Genomic DNA, 20,316 nt, shown 5'->3' with positions numbered 1-20,316 from the left:
CTTAAATATCTGTAATCAGAGCATGCCAGCCATATTAACTTAATTTCTTACAAAGCCAAACCCTCATGTGAAATTTTCTGTAATATCCAATACCACTTTTACCCCTGGTTTGGGAAAAAACCCCTCCCAGTTTCTGCACATAAATTCTGTCCTAACATATATGGAATTTTTTGGGCAGTGGATTAGGTTGCCTTTTACTGGCTTTTACTTAAAGAAATTCAAAGTTGCTTTAATCCAAGCTGGGATGCAAATCTCTCCAGAGCAGTTAGCAAGTTCTTTGATAACTCTAAATATTTTTGCTAAGGTGGTAATCATGCTGACAGCTTCTCTTGATGAACTGATTCTTCTTCTGCAATGGGTGAACAAGGCACACACAAAACATCTTTACAGGGGTTTGGTACAGGCATTTTGACACATAAACAGCTGAGAAGATTGAGTAGCTATGCCCTTTGTTTTCTGTATGAATCATTATTTGCAGGCCTTTTTCAGAAGTGCTTGCTTGGTAATGCCGTTGGAAAAGGTCATTTTACCATCCCTAATATGGCCTTTTGTAGTCACATTGATCTTAATTACTGACTAAGCAAAATAGGACTATCCTGAGGAAGCTAATAAATTCCCCTGCCCACTCATTTGTGATGTTTCCATAGCTACTCCCTGCAAATCAGAAGAGGATAAAAACAGATGTCATAAAGCACTATTAGTGTATAATTAGTGATTGTATGGGGCCATCATTCATTTCTCTTTGGAGATACCATTGTGCAGCAGCAGCAGGCACTCAAAATTGGACAGGATAGGAGAACCTATCCTTTTAAAGTCTTTAAATGATCAGAATGAAATAAAAGCATGGCATTTATGACACAGGAAGGTATATAATGTATATATCACACTCAAAATCTAAGAGCTTGTCCCAGTTTTCATACACAGGCTCATCTGTAGCTGGCTGTTGGGAAAGAACACAACCAGCTTCCAACATGTAAGAAATCCTTCCCAAAACTACTGAAATATCAATTTTCCCCTTCACTTAAAAGCTGGGGGACTCAAATTCCTCCTTGTTCCTCTCAAGCAATACAAGAACTACAGAAAATCTGAGCCCTCTCCAGCCACCAGCCCCTGGTGAGGGAATGTCCCACCTTCCTGCACCTCTGGGTCAGTCTTTCCATACAAAGTGATGCATTTTTATGTCATTCACTCTTCCTACAGTGGTAGGAAGAGTGAAATTTGAAATCTGAAATTTGGGAACTCCTACAGAGCTATCCCAGGAGATACATTCACAGAGCTGTTACTTGGAATGGGATCCATGGTGGAGTTCCTTAGCTGGGTCCAAGCTGTCTTTGGCTTTGGTGTTGAATTCCTGTGGCTTTTGAGCTGCAGAAGTTGAGGACAGACAGTCTCCCATGAGCCTGGATGTCCTTTGCTTTTGAACTCAATCAGAAAGCTCCAAAGTGTCCAAGGAGCAACGTGTAGGTTTTTGCAGTCTCTCATTCCTCACCAGCAGCTGCCTGGGAAAATCCCATTTTCTGCCAACACTTTGTCAAAGTCAATGTTTGGACAACTTAGGGAGGAGCCAGAGGTGGGGATGGCAGCAGAGGATGGGCCCTGTGGAATGAGGAAGTGGCTCTGTCCACACTAAACACTTCATGGAACTTGGATTGGATTTCCTAAGGGACTCAAAGGCATTTAACTCTTTGATCCCATCGTGCCCCTCCCTCCTAAGCTCCTCATTCACACCCAGTTCCTTTCTGCATCCTCCAAGAATGCAGAGACACAAAAATGCTGAAGCTCTGGGAGTGTTTGTGTTGGACTTTGTGGCTTCAGCTCCCTAAGTCTCTGGGCACATAACCTGACCCTGGCAGGGAGTGAAACACCTTGGTGTGGCAGCCAGCCTGCAGGAATGGGCTAGTGAGGGCATGTTTAGCTCCTCCTTTCTCACTAGGGTTAAGCTTTCCCCTCTAGCTAAATAAATGTCATTCATATTTTAGTCATCTTGAAATCCCTGTGGCATCTCTATGGAACAAAATGTACTAAAATGTAGATATCTGTTGCAGTACTTCTAGATAAAAATACAATGAACAAGTTTATCATCAACTGATAGCAGCCTACAGGATTCACTGCTAATTTTCAGGTTACTGGGTGCTTGTTTTTCTTTTTAATAGAAGAAATTCCAAACATGCTTGTTGAGCATTAGGATTAGAGAAGACCTGGAACAAATTGCTTGATGATAATGACTTGAGCTTTGGAGAATGCAGGTTCCTGGCAGAGGTTCAAGCTTTGTAGGAGGCTCTGGTACTGAATATTTTCAGTCTGAAACCTCCAAACACACACCCAGGAATATTTGTAGATTGAAAGGATTTAGGTTATTCCCTACCACAGGTAAACCTGATTTCCACATCAGGAGAATTGCCCTGACCTTGTGCAGCTCCCAGTCACCCTCTTCTGTGGTGCCTTTTCCAGAGGCTGACCAAGAGCCAAGTGTGGCCATGGAGTTGTTAAATGGGACCTTGAATGAGGAAAAAGCAATCATAGACCCATGGGACAGAACTGTGCCAAATCTGCACGTGTCTCACACCTGTAATTTGGATGGGAACATTGCTTCTAAACAACTGCCAAAAGTTGGAAGTGTCCAAGGCCAGGGCTTGAATCAACCTGGGATGGTGGAAGGTGTCCCTGCCCGTGGCAGGGTGTGGAATTGAATGATCTTTGAGGTCCCTTCCAACCCAAATCATTCCATGATTCTATAATTCTAAATGCAAGATATTTTTAAAATTCTGCACACGTGGGAGACCTGTTTGGCCATAGCAACTGATTTCAGCAAGACATTGAATTACCCTTAAATCCCCTCATTTAACCCTGTAGATTACAGCAAAGATGAAGGAATCAGTTAAATGTGAGCATGGACACATTTAACTGATGTAGGGAAGATGGGTCAGTAGCTGTGTGTTCTTCTTTGATGCTCTTTAAGTGGGGAACAGGAGTCCCACCAAGCACATCCCAAAATCAAACACTTGTTGAAATCATTGAGAGAAATCCCATGGCAGAATAGATTAGAAAATAATTTTTCTAGGTTAGAGATCACCAACTGTACTAATCACCTACAACTGTTGCTGTGATTTATGGGGAGAAATTGACTTTTTTTTTCAAAGCAGTTCACTTTATTAAATGGGACACATAATACACATTTGATCAAATTAATTGTAACCCAAAATACCTATTTTATCTCCACTGACAAGAGCAGCCAAGCAAGACACTCAATATCTGCAGTATGGACACCTAAACTGAATCTTAACACCTTTCCCCAAATGTCTCCAAAGGACTCTGGGATGCCCAGCATAATTATAAAATAAAGTTAAGTTTGAAGGTTGCAACACTGTGCTTTTCAGAAGAGAAGTAGCAGTGGGAGAAGCTAAAACTGCAATAAAGGATTTGAATTCAGGAATATTTTAAATTCTTGGGCGCCATCCATAAATACAGAGTCTGTCATTTGGAAAACACAAACTCCTTGTTAAATATTCACCAAACACTTAATAGCATCTCACTGAAAAGGTAAATATGCTGAAGAGGATGTTTTGAGGCTTTGACAGTCCAATGTTTCTCCATTTAATTTAACAGAAAATTATTACAGTGAAGACAACAGGAGCACGTGGGTTATTGTACTTGCAGTTGTGCTTTCATTTCTTGGCATTGTTCTGCTGGTCGTTGTTGTTGTGGTTGCTGTGCGCTGCTGCCTGAAGAGGAGAGGTGAGTGGGCCTTCACAGCTGGTCTAAACATTAAAAAGTGGTTTTTGATTAGACATAAATCTACTTGTGTCAGCTCTGATGCTGCACCTGTAAGCAGAAGACTGAGCAGGCAGATCCTGCTCCTAACCATGATCTGTTTAAGATCCTCCTTAATTTCACCATCAAGTTTCTCTCATAAATTTATTCCAGTCAGTGTCTCACATTAACTCCTGGGGGTCATGTTTTTTGGGGAGTTTTGACTTTTAAAGACATTTGAACAATATTTTTAGTGCTGTGTGCCTAATTCCAGTTTCAATGTAAGATGCTCTACAGGGCTGCCCAATTTTGCAGACAGGATGGAGAGATGCTCCTGTGGTAGCTGGAACTCAGGACATGCTCTTAGAGAACTTAACAGTAGTTTTAAATTTTAATTTCCTGCATTTTAAACACCTTTTTTTTTTTTTTTTTCATTTTAGGATCTACTTATCAAAATGAAATAAGGTAAGTCAGATGATGGAAAACTTTTTATGTTTGCTGGACTCTTTGCTGCAGGGCAGTAAGGGGGAACTGAATGATCTTTGAGGTTCCTTCCAACCTAAATCATTCCGTGATTCTATAATTTTAAATGCAAGATATTTTTAAAATTCTGCACATATGGGAGCCCTGTTTGGCCATATCAACTGATCTCAGCAAGACTTTGAATTATCCTTAAATCCCCTCATTTAACCTTGTAGATTACAGCAAAGATGAAGGAATCAGTGAAATATGAGTATGCTGTAGAGAAGATGGGTCAGTAGCTGTGTGTTCTTCACTGGTTTTGCTCTTTGATGCTCTTTAAGTGAGGAACAGGAGTCCTGTTGGAATCTGTGCTATTGATGATTCCGAGATTGTAGAAAGTCTCTGTCTTTCTGCCCCACTGCCAAAGCAGAAGCCATAATTCATCTGTGCTGGTTTCAAGGTTGTTTATTCTGTTTATCTCTAACATGTTCTGCTGCCCTGCCGCAGCTCTGTCCTGCAGGGCAGCGTGTGGGGCTCTGCCCTCAGTGGGATGGTACAAACATTAAATACCACAAACTACCTGTGCTGGATTTACAATAACGTGCCAATATCTGTCACCTACGTTGGACAGTGTGTCCCCAGCCTGAACCAACAGAAAAATGCCAACACCACAGTGAAACATGGAGGGCATGAAGAAGGAGAAAAAGGACAAGACACACCCAATTTCCTGCATCTTGTCCCCTCTGAACCCCTAATCTAGAATCCTAAAATTTTACTTTTGCACTCGTGCCACATTTAATTATTACTGATATCAAACACTCAGAGTTTGTAATTCATCCTGTAAGATGGAAAACTCTTTTCCATGGCCAGAGATCACAGCCAGTGTCTCTGGGGGCTCTGTCCAGGGGGTTCCTGAGCCCTGCCAGAAGGAGGGAGGATGGATGGGGAGCAGAGCCCGGCGGGCGATTGCCGCGGCCGCCGCAGGATGTCACTGCCGGACCGGCAGCGGGAGGACGAGCTCCGAAAGGATAAACGCGTAAAAAAGGCTTCAGAGGGCGGCTTTGGATTCGCTATTAAGCAGAAATTCTTGCCTGGGACAGGCTGTCCCGGGATGATGTGACTCTCCATCCCTAGGAGCGCTCCTTGGAGCAGCCTGGGATAGTTGAAGGTGTCCATGCCCACGGATGATCTTTAAGTTTTCTTCCAGCCCAAGCTGGGTTTATAATTTTTTATTAGTAAAAAACCAATAAATATAGTTTTTTATTAAAAATATAAAAAAATTATATATTAAGTAATTTTTATGAAAATATTTTTATAAAACTATATATATTTTTTACTTAAAATTGCAATAATTTTTATTAGTATAAAAATATTTATTAGTATAAAAATTATAAAAATTATATAAAAATTATAAATTCTTTAATAAATTATAAATTATTATAAAAATTATATAAAAATATATAAAATTATAGTTAGTATAGTTTATTTTTAGTTTAAAAATATACAATTATATAATATATAATAACACAATTTTATGATTCAATTATATAATATATAATAATAAAATATTACAATAATATATAATTAGATAATAATATATAATAATATATAATAATATATAATAATTTACAATATATTATGAGATACAATTAAATAATATATAACACAATTTTATAATACAATTCTATAATATAGAATAATAAAATTATTTTAATATACATTTATATAATAATATATTATAACATACAATATATTATAATATACAATTATATATACAATTATATAATATATAATAATTTTAAAAATCAACAAAAAATTAATAAAGCTGCCCCGTGGATGGGTATCAGCACCTCATTCAGTGATTTTCAGACGTGTTTCAGTACAAAGCTAATGTTCCATTATTGCACTGAGATGGAAAACTTTGGAAATCAATAATTATAAGGATCTCTCAGCACTGAGATCCTTTTTATCAGCACCTGTGACAGCCATGGCAGTGGGGTTATTAATATTATTATTTATATGTAGGCAGCGTTGTGAATTCATTCTCTGCTTACGCTTGTGGGGTTTTAAGTCCCCGTCCCTTAATGAGTTTGCAGAATGTTCCACCCCGCTGCTGGCACGTCAGTAATTCCCAGTTTCATTAGCAGCCTCTTGTGGGGAAAGTTTGTGCAGGTCTGTTGACAGATTTCCATTTGTAGAGCACGTTATTGATAGGAAACAAAATAAGGAAATTAAATACCCTCTGTTTTCTCCCAAGGAAATGATGCTTATTATGCTATGCCATACGTGTAAACTTCTGTGTGATTTCTTACCTTGTGGGGCTAAATTCATCATTTTGCCAAGTGCAGCTAGATAAACAGGGCAGGATTAAACCAGCAGGGATTTCTTGGATTCTGACTTGGTTCAGAATCCCAAAAACTTCCACAGGGATCGACCCAAGGAGGGCAAAAGCAGTTGGACCTGCAGGGAAGGACCTGCCCAGCAGTGGGGTCTGGAGCAGTCAGGTCTGTGCCCTTCCCAGACCCTGCCTTGCTCTTGTGGACCTGCTGTGCTTCTTTCAGACAAGCTGAACAGGTCCAGAATAGCATAACCATCCTTTCCCTCTATGTTTTTTGCACCTGATCTAGGCAGAAATGATTCTACCTTCATGGCAGAAGTGTGTTTTCAGCTCTCAGTACTGCAAAGTTACTGTTTCTCCATTAAAATGAGTTGTCTCATTGTGTTCACAAACTTTGCTTATACTTTAAAGTTAAAAAACTGGGATGAGTTCAAGCTCTGAGGCTCAGTTTGGACTTGAAGATTCAGTGTTGATTTCAAGGTTCGAAAAACAATGACCCTGAAATCACAAAGATTATTAACAATCACAGATTTTGCAGGCTCAGTGATTTTTTTCCTTGGGGGGAACTTCCCTGCAGTAAAAAGAATGATACTTGTCCAGATTTTGGAAGCTGCATTGCTGTGGTAGCAAAGAAGTAGTGAGACCAAACATACACTGGGTTTTATTTCCCACTTTTATTTTTAACTTGGCTGGCTATCTTCCTGTACCTCCCACACACCTTTTAATTTTTTAAATTTTTTTTTGTAGCTGCTTTTTATTTGGCTACTCCACTGAGTTTGCTGAGATCTAAGGCTCAGATAAAAGAGACAGCAGAGTGTCATGTAACATGTGGGGGTGTTACAGCCCTAAACAATGCTTTTGTCTTCTAGCAACCATGGCAGGGCTCTTAGTGGTGTCCAACCTGTTCATCTCCTAAAAAAGCCCCATAGCTGAGAGCTGACTCACCAGATTTGTGTGTGCATTAGTAACACTCCTCTGAAGCTCTGGGGACCTGCAAAGTGATTCCTACTAAATATAAAAGAAGTAGAATTACAGAATCACGGAATCACTGAGGTTGGAAAAGACCTGCAAGGCCATCAAGTCCCAGCTGGGCCCCATGCCCACCTTGTCCCCAGCCCAGAGCACTCAGTGCCACCTCCAGGCCTTCCCTGGCAGGGATGGGCACTCCAAACCCCCCTGGGCAGCCCCTGCCAAGGCCTGAGCACCCTTTCCATGGGGAAATTGCTGCTGCTGTCCAAGCTGAGCCTCTGCTGGCCCAGCCTGAGGCCATTTCCCCTTGTCCTGTCCCTGTTCCCTGGAGCAGAGCCCGACCCTCAATACAACTTTTGTCCAAGGGCATTTTCCACAAATGTCACTAACATCCCTTCCCACTAAAAATTCCTGGTTTTCCATAGTGGATTTGTGTTTGCCACACCTCAAATCTAGTCAGAGATGGACCTGGGAGTGTCCTGACGATGATTCTATGGTAGCAACAGATCAATAGTAGCATCTCTTCTAGCATCAGAATTTTGGGTGGAAAAGCACCCTTCTCTGCCTGTGCAGCTGTGAGGGCACCATTCTGCAAATTTGGAGCTGTGTAACTTTAACCAAGGAATTTCCCTCACGTATAAAGTAACTTTCAGAGTGAAAGAGGAACTCCAGAGTGTACAGATAAATCTCTGACTGCGGGGATGTGAGAGGACACACTTTGGGTTTGCAGCTGGGCACCAAAATGATGATCTGGCTGGTGTTCCATTACTGGGCACCTAAATATCCTGCAATTCAGAATCAGAAATCAAAATTAATGTTCTGCAAAACCTATGGTCTGGCACAGGGTCCACACTTTTTGAAGATTGCCTTATTTTCATGGTTTTTGACATTGCAGCTGATGGAAACTTTCCAAACAGAATTCCATGGGCAACACTTCCATGCTAATTGCTTGGAATATGTTTTACACCTATTTTTTGGGATGTGAGACATTTACTTTTTTGTCTCTAGTCTGCTGCCCAGGAGTTCTTCCACCATGAAGAACATCTAATGACACCTTTTTGTTTCCTAGAAAAGTTTCGGCTGAGAAGAAAAAAGAAGGCGATTTGGAAAACTGGCAGAGGAGTGGCAGTGAAAATCTGGGATATATTCCAGAGGAATTGTGGAACACAGAGCAAAGCCCAGGTGAGTGTAAGCTGGTGAGTCACAGCTTGTCAAATTGCTTTTCAACATGGGACTTTTGGACAACAGGTCAAGCAATTAAAATTATTAGGTTTCACAATATTTAGTGAGGGACTTGTGTTTTTCCTCGACCTATCTGGAAGATTTTTATTTTTTTAGAGGAAGATCCTCCAAAAATATTGTGAAAACACCCAAGTTCTTTGCAAATTGATTTAGATTTAGTCCTGGGTTTGTTTTTTTAAATGTTTTAAATGCCTTTGTTCTTCCAATTGTCTTTTGGGTCCAGATGTGGGAGGACTGGAGTTTCATACAAGCAGCAATTTAGGCAATATTTTGCAATTGGCCTGTGAAAAGAAAAGAAAATCCACCACTCCAACATGCACACAAAAAAAGAAAAAAACAAACAAACAAACAAAAACCAACCAAACAACCCCCCCCCCAAAAAACAACCCCAAAAAAGGCCAAAAAAACCCCAAAAAACAAAAGACAAGAAGGAAAGAATAAAGGCAGTTAGTGAACTGTTATTGTACTGATAAATGACTAAGTTAGCATTATAAATTCTTGTCCTTAAGCACAAAGACTCTTCAAAAGCAAATGTAAATCTCCACCAAATCGTTACCCTCCACTTGCATTTATAACCACATTATTCTCAAAACATTTAATCAAACATTTAATGGCATAAAATTATTGTGCAGAGTCTATAATCCAGGAACCCATCCTTTCCTCTCTGACAAATAAGTGGTGAAGAAACAACTACAGGGGAAAGATTTTTGAGAGTATGTAGTATTATAAAATGCAGCAGTTATAAAAAGTAAAATTAAGTGAATCTGGATAAATTGATTCCACAGAGTCCTAGATTGGCTTTTTTTCCTATTTGTTTGTGTTCTGGGTTGACCTTGGCTGATCACCTCCATTCTCCACTGATCTGGGTATCTCCAGGACTGTTTCCCTCACACTTTCTCACTCCCCTTTCCCAGGTCCTGCTGTGCTGTTTTTTTTTTTTACCTTTCCTTAAATATGTAATGGCAGAGATGCCACCAGTGTCACAGCTCAGGCAGGACCCACCTGGAACTGCCTCTGTCTGACACTGGGGCAACTCCTGGTGTCACCTCACAGAAGCCACCCCTGCAAACTCCCTCAGTACAAAAATCTGGCCAAGTTAGCCCAAAAAATTAGCCTTAGTTTTGCTCACAATATTAATAATTAATATTGTTAATTAATAATTAATGTTATTAATATTAGCCATTGTGGTTCCTGCCGTGGTGGACACTGAGTAACTAATCTTTTATATTCTTGTTGCAGGAATTGCCTCTCTTCCCCCAATGATTTCCAGGTTTGCTGGCCCTGATTACAATTTGCACATCAGTTCTGTACCAAAGGTAATGCTGATATCTTGAATATCTTGACCTTTTTTTTTTTCCTTTTTCACAGAGTGTATATTGTGCTAGAGCCAAACATAGATTTTAGGGAGGTAAATAATTAGAAGTAAATTACAGCTGTAATTGAGGAAGTGGAATGTCCCTTCAGCATTCTTGACTGTATTTTCCTTCAGACTTGAAGGAGATGTGGGTCTAAGATGGAGGCACTCTGAAGGTGAGGTTTGGGGTTCCTTTGCCAACAAAATCCAGTGTAGAGAGAGTAAATAAATGTGCATTTTCTCTTGATTATTTCTTGACTATATTTTCCAATATTCTAGAAGTTGCTTCAATCAGGAACTTTACAGTGATCTTGAAACCTTTGGTATCTCAGCAATAGGAGCTGGGAGGGAAAGCAAACACCCAACACCCAGTGCCCCCAGAGCTGTGCCCCTTTTCCTTGTGGATAAAAGGTAAAAAGAAGAGCTCAGTGTTTGTTCCTCCACTGGTTCCATTCTCAGTGGCCTTCTGAAGGCTGGTGCTGCTCTCTCTTAGCTTCCAGCACAAGAGAAATGTGAATCTTAATTTATGCCATATTTTCATAAAATCCATTTAGCACTTCCAGAATGGTTTTTGCCAATATTCTCTTGAGAAAGTGGCAGTGATGAGGTACTGAGTTCACTCCTCAACTCAGTGATAACTCATTTATTTCTGAAGAGCTGCTTCAACATGCACAAAGAAGAAATCTGTCTTGGGGATGACATTGCACATAAATCACAGCAGAGTATGTGTGTGTCAACTTCTTTTGGCACACAATGAAATTTAGGAAGCACTCAATCAACAATTAAAACAATGATCACATAATACTAGTACAAAATAACAGCAATGACACTGGTGCATTTGTGCCTGGTAGTTATGATGGTTGACATTAATTACTTGTCAAACAAAATACTGTTAAAGCAAAGCTGAAAAGTCTTCAAAAATAAAGCCAAAAAAAAAAAAAAAAACCCAAACCAAAACCATGTAGAGGCATCAGTGTGCATCTATAACCCAAGCAACACTCTCAGACAGAGTGTGGAGTGCTTGTGAACAGGATTATGGGCTTTTATCAGCTCCTGCATACACAAGATGGGGCCATCAAAATATACTGAAAAGCCCTGTTCAAACTGACAAACAGTTTGTCTTCAAAGCCATTTTTTGATTGCTAAATATTCCTCTAACACATGGAAAATAGTTATAAATAATTTTCACCTCTCGATTCTCTCTTGGTGTTTTTCAAGAATGTGTGTGCAGATATTGATACATGTAGAAGCCAATGTGGCAGGGTTTTTATATTGTCCAGGGAGAACTGGTTGAAAAATCATAAATATTTCAATTTTATGCTGTGTTCCTGTGATGGATTCAAAGTTTCCCTGGCCACTTGATCTTGTAGGCCATCTAACCCAGGATTTCATTTGGCCATGGAAACTTTGAGTCCACCACAAGAACACAGCATAAAATTGAAATATTTATGATTTTTCAACCAGTTCTCCCTGGACAATATAAAAACTCTGCCACAGTGGCTTCTACCTGTATCAATATCTGCACACACATTCTTGAAAAACACCAAAAGAGAAGCGAGAGGTGAAAATTATTTATTAAATAACTATTGTTCATATGTTAGAGGAATATTTAGCAATCAAAAATGGCTTTGAAGACAAACTATTTGTCAATTTGAGCAGGGCTTCTCAGTAGATTGTGATGGCCCCATCTTGTGTATGCAGGAGCTGAAAAAAGGCTGCTGAAGGTTTACCCTAAATTGTGGATTTGCAGTCTGTGATTTAATTTTATCACAACAAATACAAACAGAGTAAAACATTTCCCAGGCAAAAAGTGTTTTCCTTTTACATTCATAACCTTCCCTGTTAAGTGCACAATACAGGTTTTCTCTCAAAAGGTGTTCCTGGATATTTCCCAATAAAGTTCAATCACTACTGATGCCAATGTATTGCCTAATAACCATTGTAGTGCTCTTTTATTATATTTTTTGTCAAGTAGGTGAAATCAGATGTAAACTCATTTAGCTGTTTGCTGGCTAGTGCTGAATCAAACAATTTGTTCAGAAACCACCTGCCTTCCTGCCATCTTCCAAGCACAGAAAGTTGTGATTCTCAGGCTTTCCCTGCCTGGAAACATTCCCAAAGACTTTTCATCTTTATTCTCTAGGGCCTTTTAGGGAGAAGTAGGGGGGTAAAAAGCCCAGAAAACAACAGGAGGAAGAAAAGTTATCCTGAGACTTTTTTCCATAGTGAAGGAGGTCAGGAAGGGGTGGACTCCAATAAATTACTTCTCTCTCCCTGGGTAATCAGGAAAAATGAGCAAAAGTCCTTGCAGTGCTTCTTTAGAGGTCAAGAAGAAGGAAGAAAAATCCAAAGCCTCCCTGAGGATCAGGAAGTCCATCTACTGATGGAAAAATTGCAGCCTGAAGATGTAAAACCTTATCTCTGTGTCTCTGAGGGTAAGGGCTTCAAATCTGATCCCTTTTGTTCAAAATGTAAAAAAGTTACAATTTTAAATGATTTGGGAGATTGAAGGAGACCTCATATCACAAGTTTTGCTTCCTCAGGATTTGTTACCCATAGACCCAGCTGGGTACAAACCTCAAGTCCCTGGTGTGTGTCATAAAAGGTGACAACAGAAAAACACCGAGCTCAGCTTTTGGCTATTCAGACTCTTTGAATCAGGAACTGATGCAGAACGTCCACAGAAGATAAATGCTGCCCAGTAATTGCACTGATCAATTCACAACCGGAACAAAAGGTTTGGCAAAGAACAAGGGAGGAAAATCAAAGGTGTGTGAGATGTTTAAAAAATGATGAGTAACAAAGCAAATTATTGAGCTGAGGGAAAAATGACCAGCCACTGGAAGAGGAGGCCAGAAGCATCAGTCAGAGGTGCTGGAAGGTCTTCATTGTGATGATATTAATTGAGAAAAGGTCAAACTGAGAGCAGAGGTGCAGACTGCTGTTTAATTGCAAATGTAGCTCCTGTCAGGGATGGGTGAGTGTGATCCTTGTTCCCAGTATTGGGGCTGAGCTGCCAAAAAAAAAGGGTTTTAGGGGCCAAAATTCCACTCAGGGAACAGTTCCTCATTCCCTGACCCACAGTGCTCTTTCCAAAACCCAAGAGCAGTGAGGGGGATCCCCTGCCTGGGATTTTGCAGATTTTGGGGCAGCACCACCTCCAAGGACCTCTGTTTTCCAAGTTCCCACAGAAGGAGCTCTGAGGATTGGACAATCTCCTGGAGGAGCTTCCTAATTACCTCATTTAATTTGCCACAAAGGTCTCTGTGGTAAATCAGGAGCCCATTCCATGAGGGTGTGAATGCTCATTTCCAATTTGCTGCTCTCATCCCTGCTGGGACTTCAGCACAGCTCCAGGAAGCTCCACAGCCTCACTCCTCCTCCCCAGTCCAGAGTGAGTCACGGCTCCCTTAATGGGGAAGGATCTATTTTTCTTCTTAACTACTCCAAGTGACACTCTATAAACTGGAAATATTATTTAGCTGTGCTTGTGGTTTTAGACTGAGAAGGAAATGAATGATGAATTGCAGCTCCATTTATTGCCCCATATAGAGCTGCTCCGACTCTGAGGGTTGTTGGAAAGAAAAATTAAGCTATCAAAATTGAATTAAAAGGTCAATAAATAGAAAAAGAAATCGATGAAAGCAAACAACTTTACCCCTCCTGATGAAATGGACTGCAGATATGTCATGTTATGATATCTATTGGTTAGCATATCTTGATTAAGAGAGCAATAAATATTGATGATACAGATAAAGAAATGGCAGGTGCAGTTTACAGATTTTTTTCTTCCAAATGTCTGTTGGAGAAGGGGAGGAGTTAAGGCATATGGGTGGGATTAACCCATGAAGAAACAAGGAGGAATTTCCTGGCTGTATTGATGGGCAGTGAAATGTGCTGGGTGTCCAAAAAGTTGACAGGATGGAACTGGTTTGTTACATGAAGTAGTGATGTATCTGCATTATTTTATGGGTATCCACAATTTATGGGGGATGGGTGTTTCCCTGTAAAAGAAGTGAATTTAGAATCAAAATTGAAAACTTAAGGGCAGGGTGAGAAATAACCTTCAGAACCAGAAAGCTGTGGCTTTGCCCCCCTGATTTTGTGTTCTGTTTTTGCTAGCCCAGTGCGTGATGCATTAAGTCACATTTGGGAGCACTCCTACCACATTAATGCCAGCAGTTTGTTCTAATGCAGTTGGACTTGAATATATTTTGGCTGGCTAATAGCAAGCCTCCAGTTTATCAGTGTTGGAGGAGCTGCCATCCTCCAGCTCAGTGTTGAGATCAGAGTTCCATTTCACAGGACTCATCATTCACATCACTGCTGTCACACGGGGTGCAGAACTGACTGAAACATGTTTGTAAGAGCAGAAATCCTTCTTTCATTGACTGAAGATCAGTATTCAAAACACCATGGAAGGATTCAACCCTGAAACCAGATGATACACACTCAGTTTACCTTCTGAGTCACCCATGTGTTGCTAGCTCCCTTTTTGTCTGGCTGAAGAGCTGGAAGAGATGAAAAGATCTGTGCTGCATCTGTTTCCCCAACCAGACCAACAAACTATGTGAAGCTTTTCCCAGTATTATAATCCTTTTATAGTAGTCCCTGTGAAAAGGCACCCAAGGCAGATGATAAATCAACAGGCAGGCTTTGAAGCATGTGACTGTCAGATATCCATGGGTAACTGGATGCCAAGCTGACAGTACAAAGAGATTTAAAATAATGTAAAATAAATGCTGATGTTAGCACATCCTTCCTGATGGGGGGACCACCTCAGGAACTTGCTCCTATGATGTTGTGCTGGGCAACAAGCCCCTGGAGATGGGTTTTTTCCCCTTCAATCTGTAGGGTGTAATGAATTATGAAGCCCTTTTTCCTCAGACTAGGACTGGCAGGACTAGTAGAGCACTGAATTAATCTAAAGAGGAAACAGCTTTGAAATCAAAACCAAGCAGGGGATCCAGCAGCTCATGGTGTAAGTATGAAGTGGTTGTTGTGGTCCTCCTCCTCTGCATTACTATTTTTAATGTGTTGTATGAGATCTTCCATCGCATTCAGCAAATGAGTTTTAGGTCAGTGACCAGCAGCCAGCAGCCTCTGTTTTAGTAAAGTGCAACCTCAGGAAGGCTCTGCTGCTTCAGAGAAAGCTGCCCAGAAAATGGCCAGCACACAGCATGAGCTCATTGAAATTAATGAAATTATTCATTAATTGATACCGGAGCACAGTAAGGATGAAGTAGAAGTAACTCTAAAGCAAATAACTCTGAAAGATGCTGCAGGACAAGGGTGAACCCTCATGGATGTCAGCCCCACCCTGGGAGCAAACTCTGCTCAGTTCCTGCTTTGGTGGTGAGGAGAACAGGGGCAGGATGGCTCCTTCCTGAAAATGGGATTTTTAAAGAAAAAGAGCCCTGGTGGGGTTATCCTTCCCCCAGTGCTCTCACAGGGCTGCCTGGATCCAGCTGCTGTTCCTCCTCTGGCTCCCTGCTGTTCAGGATCATATACAAACCTAAATCAGAGAATCTCAGACTGGTTTGGGTTGGAAATGATTGAAAAAATAATCCAATTACCACCCCTGCCATGGCAGGGACACGTCCCACTGTCCCAGGCTGCTCCAAGCCCAGTGTCCAACCTGGCCTTGGGCACTGCCAGGGATCCAGGGGCAGCCCCAACTGCTCTGGGAATTCTATTTCAGGGCCTCCCCACCTCAAAGGGAGAAAATTTTTCTTAATATCTGATCTAAACTTGGATTTTTTCAGTCTGAAGCCATTCCCTGTGTGCTGTCCCTCCATGCCCTGGAAATTGTCCCTCTCCAGCTTTCCTGGGGCTCCTCCAGGCCCTGCAAGGCCACCCTGAGCTCAGCCCAAAGCTTCTCCTGTGCAGGGGAACAATCCCAGCTGTGCCAGCCTTTCCTCCCAGCAGAGCTGCTCCATCCCTCTGCTCATCCTGGAGCCTCCTCTGGGCTCTCTGCAGCAGCTCCAGCTCCTCCTGGGCTGGGACAGGGCTGGGGCAGCTCTGCAGGTGGGATCTCACCTGTGGGGCACAGGGACACAATCCCCCCTGCAGCATTGCCCCCAATTGCCCCAAAATTTCCTCTTTCCACAACACTGCTGGCTGAACTTTCTGATTAATGTCTTTTTTCCCTTTAGCAAATCTGGTGCAATAGAATATTTTTCTGCAGCAAGTTCTGGGAAATATTCTCACCTCAGTATTTGCTAAACATGGGATACAAAACATGACCTGTTTCAGGGAGTTTTAGAGACAGGGTGTTCTTGAGCCCCTCGGAAAATTTTTGGTTACTCAGTGTGCTACTGGTTCAGTATCCTTTATTCTCACAGACCACAATATGTGGGAATATTTCCTTTCCACAAACATAAAACTTGCCTTTGGCATTTTTTCAGATTTTTTTTTTCCCATTCTATTTGAAAATTCATTATTTTGATGGGAGAGGTAGTAGAGAGCTCCTCTGCTTAACACCACAGAGTTCTTTGGGCAAGAAATTAAGTGCAGCAGAGGGATCTTGGAAAAGGTTCTTGAACAGAGCTGTTACTTCTCCAAGTACCTCTCCTCTCTGCAAAAATAAACAGTAAAGAAGGGTAAATTTAGAAAACAGCAGCATGTTCTAGCAACAAGAAGGGATGGGAGGGTAGAGAAAGAGAGTTGTGTTTAAAACAGAAGGCAGCTGTCTTGTGAAATGCTTCTAGTATAGTTAAATTTATCCCACAGTGGTGCTGGGGCTCATTAAATACCAGAGCCATGTTGTCCACATTTATTACCTAACATTTGCCTCCATGTGTTATTCAATAATGTATATGTACCAAATGCATTATTGAAGATGTTAAATACTGGAAGAATACCAGAGCAATCCAGACTGTACATGATTAATGCTCCAGAAACAAACCTCAGGAAAATTGGTCAATAGTTAGAGAACTGTGTTTGCCTTGATAAAACGTTTCACTGAGACAAACAGTAAAATTTCCTTTAATTTCCAAGGGCTTGAGACCAGGTGAGGAATTGCAGGAGGAGGTGTTACCAGTGCATTTAAAAACCCACAGTTTTTGTTACTCAGATGCATTTGAGAGTGAGTTTTTCCTTGTCTCTTCCTCTCCAATGATATTGTATAAAAGCACAGAAGTAATTAGGATTGGAGAATTGCACTTGTTTCAGATGGGGAAAGGCTTTCCAAGGCTGCTGAGCATTTGCCCTGCTCTGATCCCGCCTGTGAGAGCAGGTGGAATCCTGGCAGTCTTGGGAAGTTTAAAAAAAGCTTGGCTGGGATAAACACCAAGTGCTGAGAGTGATCTTCCAGCCACGTGAAATGGTGTGATTTCTAATGGATTTGGAAGGCAAATATTCAGATTTTTTACAGCTAAACAGCTTTCTTTAAGAGAACCAGGGGAGAAAGACCCAACATCACTTTTTGCTTAAGAGCACACAGACTGCAGAGGCCACAAGAAGTTCCCAGGCAGCAGAAGATCAGATCATGAATTCCCAGAAGTGCCAGCAGCGTGTTGCATGCAAAGCTTTTGTTTCGTTCTGCTTTCCCTCGTGTTTGGATTTTGAGTGGGCTGCTGGTGACAGATTTAATTTTGCTGTCGTGCTCTGGGGAGAGGGGTTGGCAGGTAACCTCCTGAGACCCTCGTGGGACTGTGGCAAGCACATAGGAACTGCTTTTCTGGCATTTCTTTTAGCTCTCTAACTGGTTTTGCTCTCCCCTAGGTGCGGCCTCAGAGACGTACTGATTATCTGGTGAACCCAAAGAAAATCAGGAATGTGACACTCGTGTAGGATGGACTTCTCCAAGAAGTTGCTTTTTCACATGTTTGGATGCCTTCATGCAATGGAGAAAAGTTAAAACCAGTTCTCTCAGCTTAACTTCTAAGTTATTTTTCTTTTTTTTTTTTTTTTCCTCATGCAATGAAATAAAATTGCAACCTTTGTAATGATATCACAGCAAAATAATGGACATAAATGAAATGAATTGTCTGCCCTAATTGCCAAGACAATGAGTTTGATGGGACTGTGGAAAAAGAATCCATGTTTTGGGTCTCAAGGAAATCAGCAAAACTGTCAGACAGGAATGCTGTGTTACAGCAAGATCAAGGACTGGAAATGCACAATATTTATTATTTCAGAAAAACTGGTTAATGATAATGATAATGGTTAATACAATATCTATGCTTTCAAACATATTTTATGTACAGCTGATCATCTTGAACTTTCAGCTCAACATTTTTCCATCCCTATTCTGTAATAAAATCAAAGGCAGTTTTCATCGGGGCTGCTTCAAAATTTCTAACAAAACTATCTTTGGATCAGAAATGACATTTCTCCATTTCAATACATTATTTTATGAGAAGTATTTGCCTTAAAATCCCATTTCAAAATAAAACCCGATCACCCATGTGCCAAAAAAAAAAAAAAAAATCCCTTTTCTAAAAAAATTGAAATTCAAATATCTTAAGCTGAAAAATGTAGATTTTAAACTCTTGACTTCGAAGAGTTGGTGCTTGAATGTTTTATGTCTCTGTTCTACTTATGGGCTGAGTTGTGTCACAGCAATGGTGATTTCTGGAATTCAGTGTGAACAGTGTTTTTTCCTCAGGGATAGAGTTGATAATGACCATGGGAAATGCACTTTACCAAAGCAACTTTTCAGCAGAGCAGATCCAGCACATGGACCATATCTAAAACTGATGAAATGTTTGGTCTGAAATTTTCTATTGCATAATAAAAAAGTTCAAGCTTATTATTTTTTTTTTTCTTTTACGAAAAGGCAAACTTCTTCCAGAAAAACAAGATATTTTCAGTGTACTCTTCTTTCTTCCCACTCACAGAATTCTGAATTATTCAGTGTGCCTCACGTTAATCTTTGGTACGAACCGATGCATGTGCTCTTGAAAGAAGCCGTTGCTTCAAATCCCTTCCAGTGACACTCTGTGCAACAAAATTGAGGAATTTGAAACCTGAACTCAAGAAGGAGAAGTTGTTTTGCACATTTAACATTTGGTACCTCCTTAACTCAGACAGATTTTGTGCTGCTGGTGGCATTTTCAGCCAGTCTGTCAGAACAAGTGCGGGGTCTGCCATGTGCTGTTTGTACACAAAGCTGTTTCAAATTCTGACCATCTACTGCCTTTCTATCTTGTTTGCCTAAGGAGGAACTTTGAAATTAATTTTACAATGTTACACAGACAAAAATATAAGCAATTTACATTGTGGCATATTGAAATTGTGCTCGAAAATATCCTTGTTTGGAATTAACCACTCGTGTTGAAAAACATCTACCTTATTCTGATACCAGAATCCCTATTGCTGACATCTGCTTGTTACCACTGTAGCTGAATGTAACCAAACAGTACCTAAACACAACCAAAAATCCAATTTATTAGAGGAATGTCCATTGCATCAGAGAGGGAGGCCCAGGGTAACACCAGCCTGTGACCTAAGTGGGTAAAAACCACGGAACTTTGGCTTTCTGTTCATGAGCATTGTTAACAAACCCTCCTGGCTGTCCGAGAAGTAAAAATAATCTCTAAACTCTATGGAGACAGTGGTTTCCCACTAGAAAGTGTTGATTCATTGGGATATATTTTAGAAAGGGTTCAAGCTGTACTCCTTTGTTTACCTCCAGGACCTTATTTTCAAGCTTATCTTCGATATTATTTGGTGTCACAGCAAAGCAGCCAACCGAGAACTGAAGTAAACCTTTTTTTCCACTTAATCTGAATCCTTCCACATTAATTAAACACATTTCTGTGTTGATGCCATGGGCCAGAAGACACAGACTGTGTCAGGAGCAAGATTTCTGTGCTGGGGAGCCCCCTCTGAGATTTCCAGGTGCTCGAGGCTCTTGAGAGGACACCAGCAGTGCTCCCAAAATTGGTTTGCAGGCTGTGGCTGGGCCAAAAGGCTCCCTGGCATTCCTGATGAGTGAACACTCTGAGAAGAGGAGGTTGTGATGCCTTCTGAAGGCTGCCCTAGAGCAGAGGCTGGGCAGAGTTAAAGAATAAAGTAGGGATTTATTAAGAGGCCTCCATGGATCTACCTTGGGCAGCACAACCCAAAATTGAGCTCAGAAAACACAAAAATTGATGACCAGGATCTCTAGCTTTTATCAGTTCTGCTCCATTGGCACCTTGGAGTTCATTGTCCCATTCCAGCTTTAGCCCAGGCAGTCCCACCCTGCTTGTTT

The 20,316-nt window shown here is 40.9% G+C and overlaps 1 protein-coding gene across 1 annotated transcript in view; it reads left to right on the top strand.

The window, feature by feature from the left end:
• IGSF5 (immunoglobulin superfamily member 5) overlaps positions 1-18,870 on the top strand; it is a 28,412-nt gene extending 9,542 nt beyond the window's left edge. Inside the window, exons 5-9 of the mRNA XM_030283941.4 lie at positions 3,607-3,735; positions 4,191-4,215; positions 8,589-8,701; positions 10,001-10,077; positions 17,841-18,870. Of these exons, the coding sequence (XP_030139801.4) occupies positions 3,607-3,735; positions 4,191-4,215; positions 8,589-8,701; positions 10,001-10,077; positions 17,841-17,909 (413 nt within the window). The 3' untranslated portion in view covers positions 17,910-18,870. The remainder of the gene's footprint in view (positions 1-3,606; positions 3,736-4,190; positions 4,216-8,588; positions 8,702-10,000; positions 10,078-17,840) is intronic.
• The last annotated feature ends 1,446 nt before the right edge of the window (positions 18,871-20,316 follow it).

This window comes from Taeniopygia guttata, chromosome 1 (assembly GCF_048771995.1).
Source record: "Taeniopygia guttata chromosome 1, bTaeGut7.mat, whole genome shotgun sequence".
Taxonomy (NCBI): domain Eukaryota; kingdom Metazoa; phylum Chordata; class Aves; order Passeriformes; family Estrildidae; genus Taeniopygia; species Taeniopygia guttata.
Note: the sequence above shows the minus strand (reverse complement) of the source record. Positions and strands in the feature narration are given on the sequence as shown.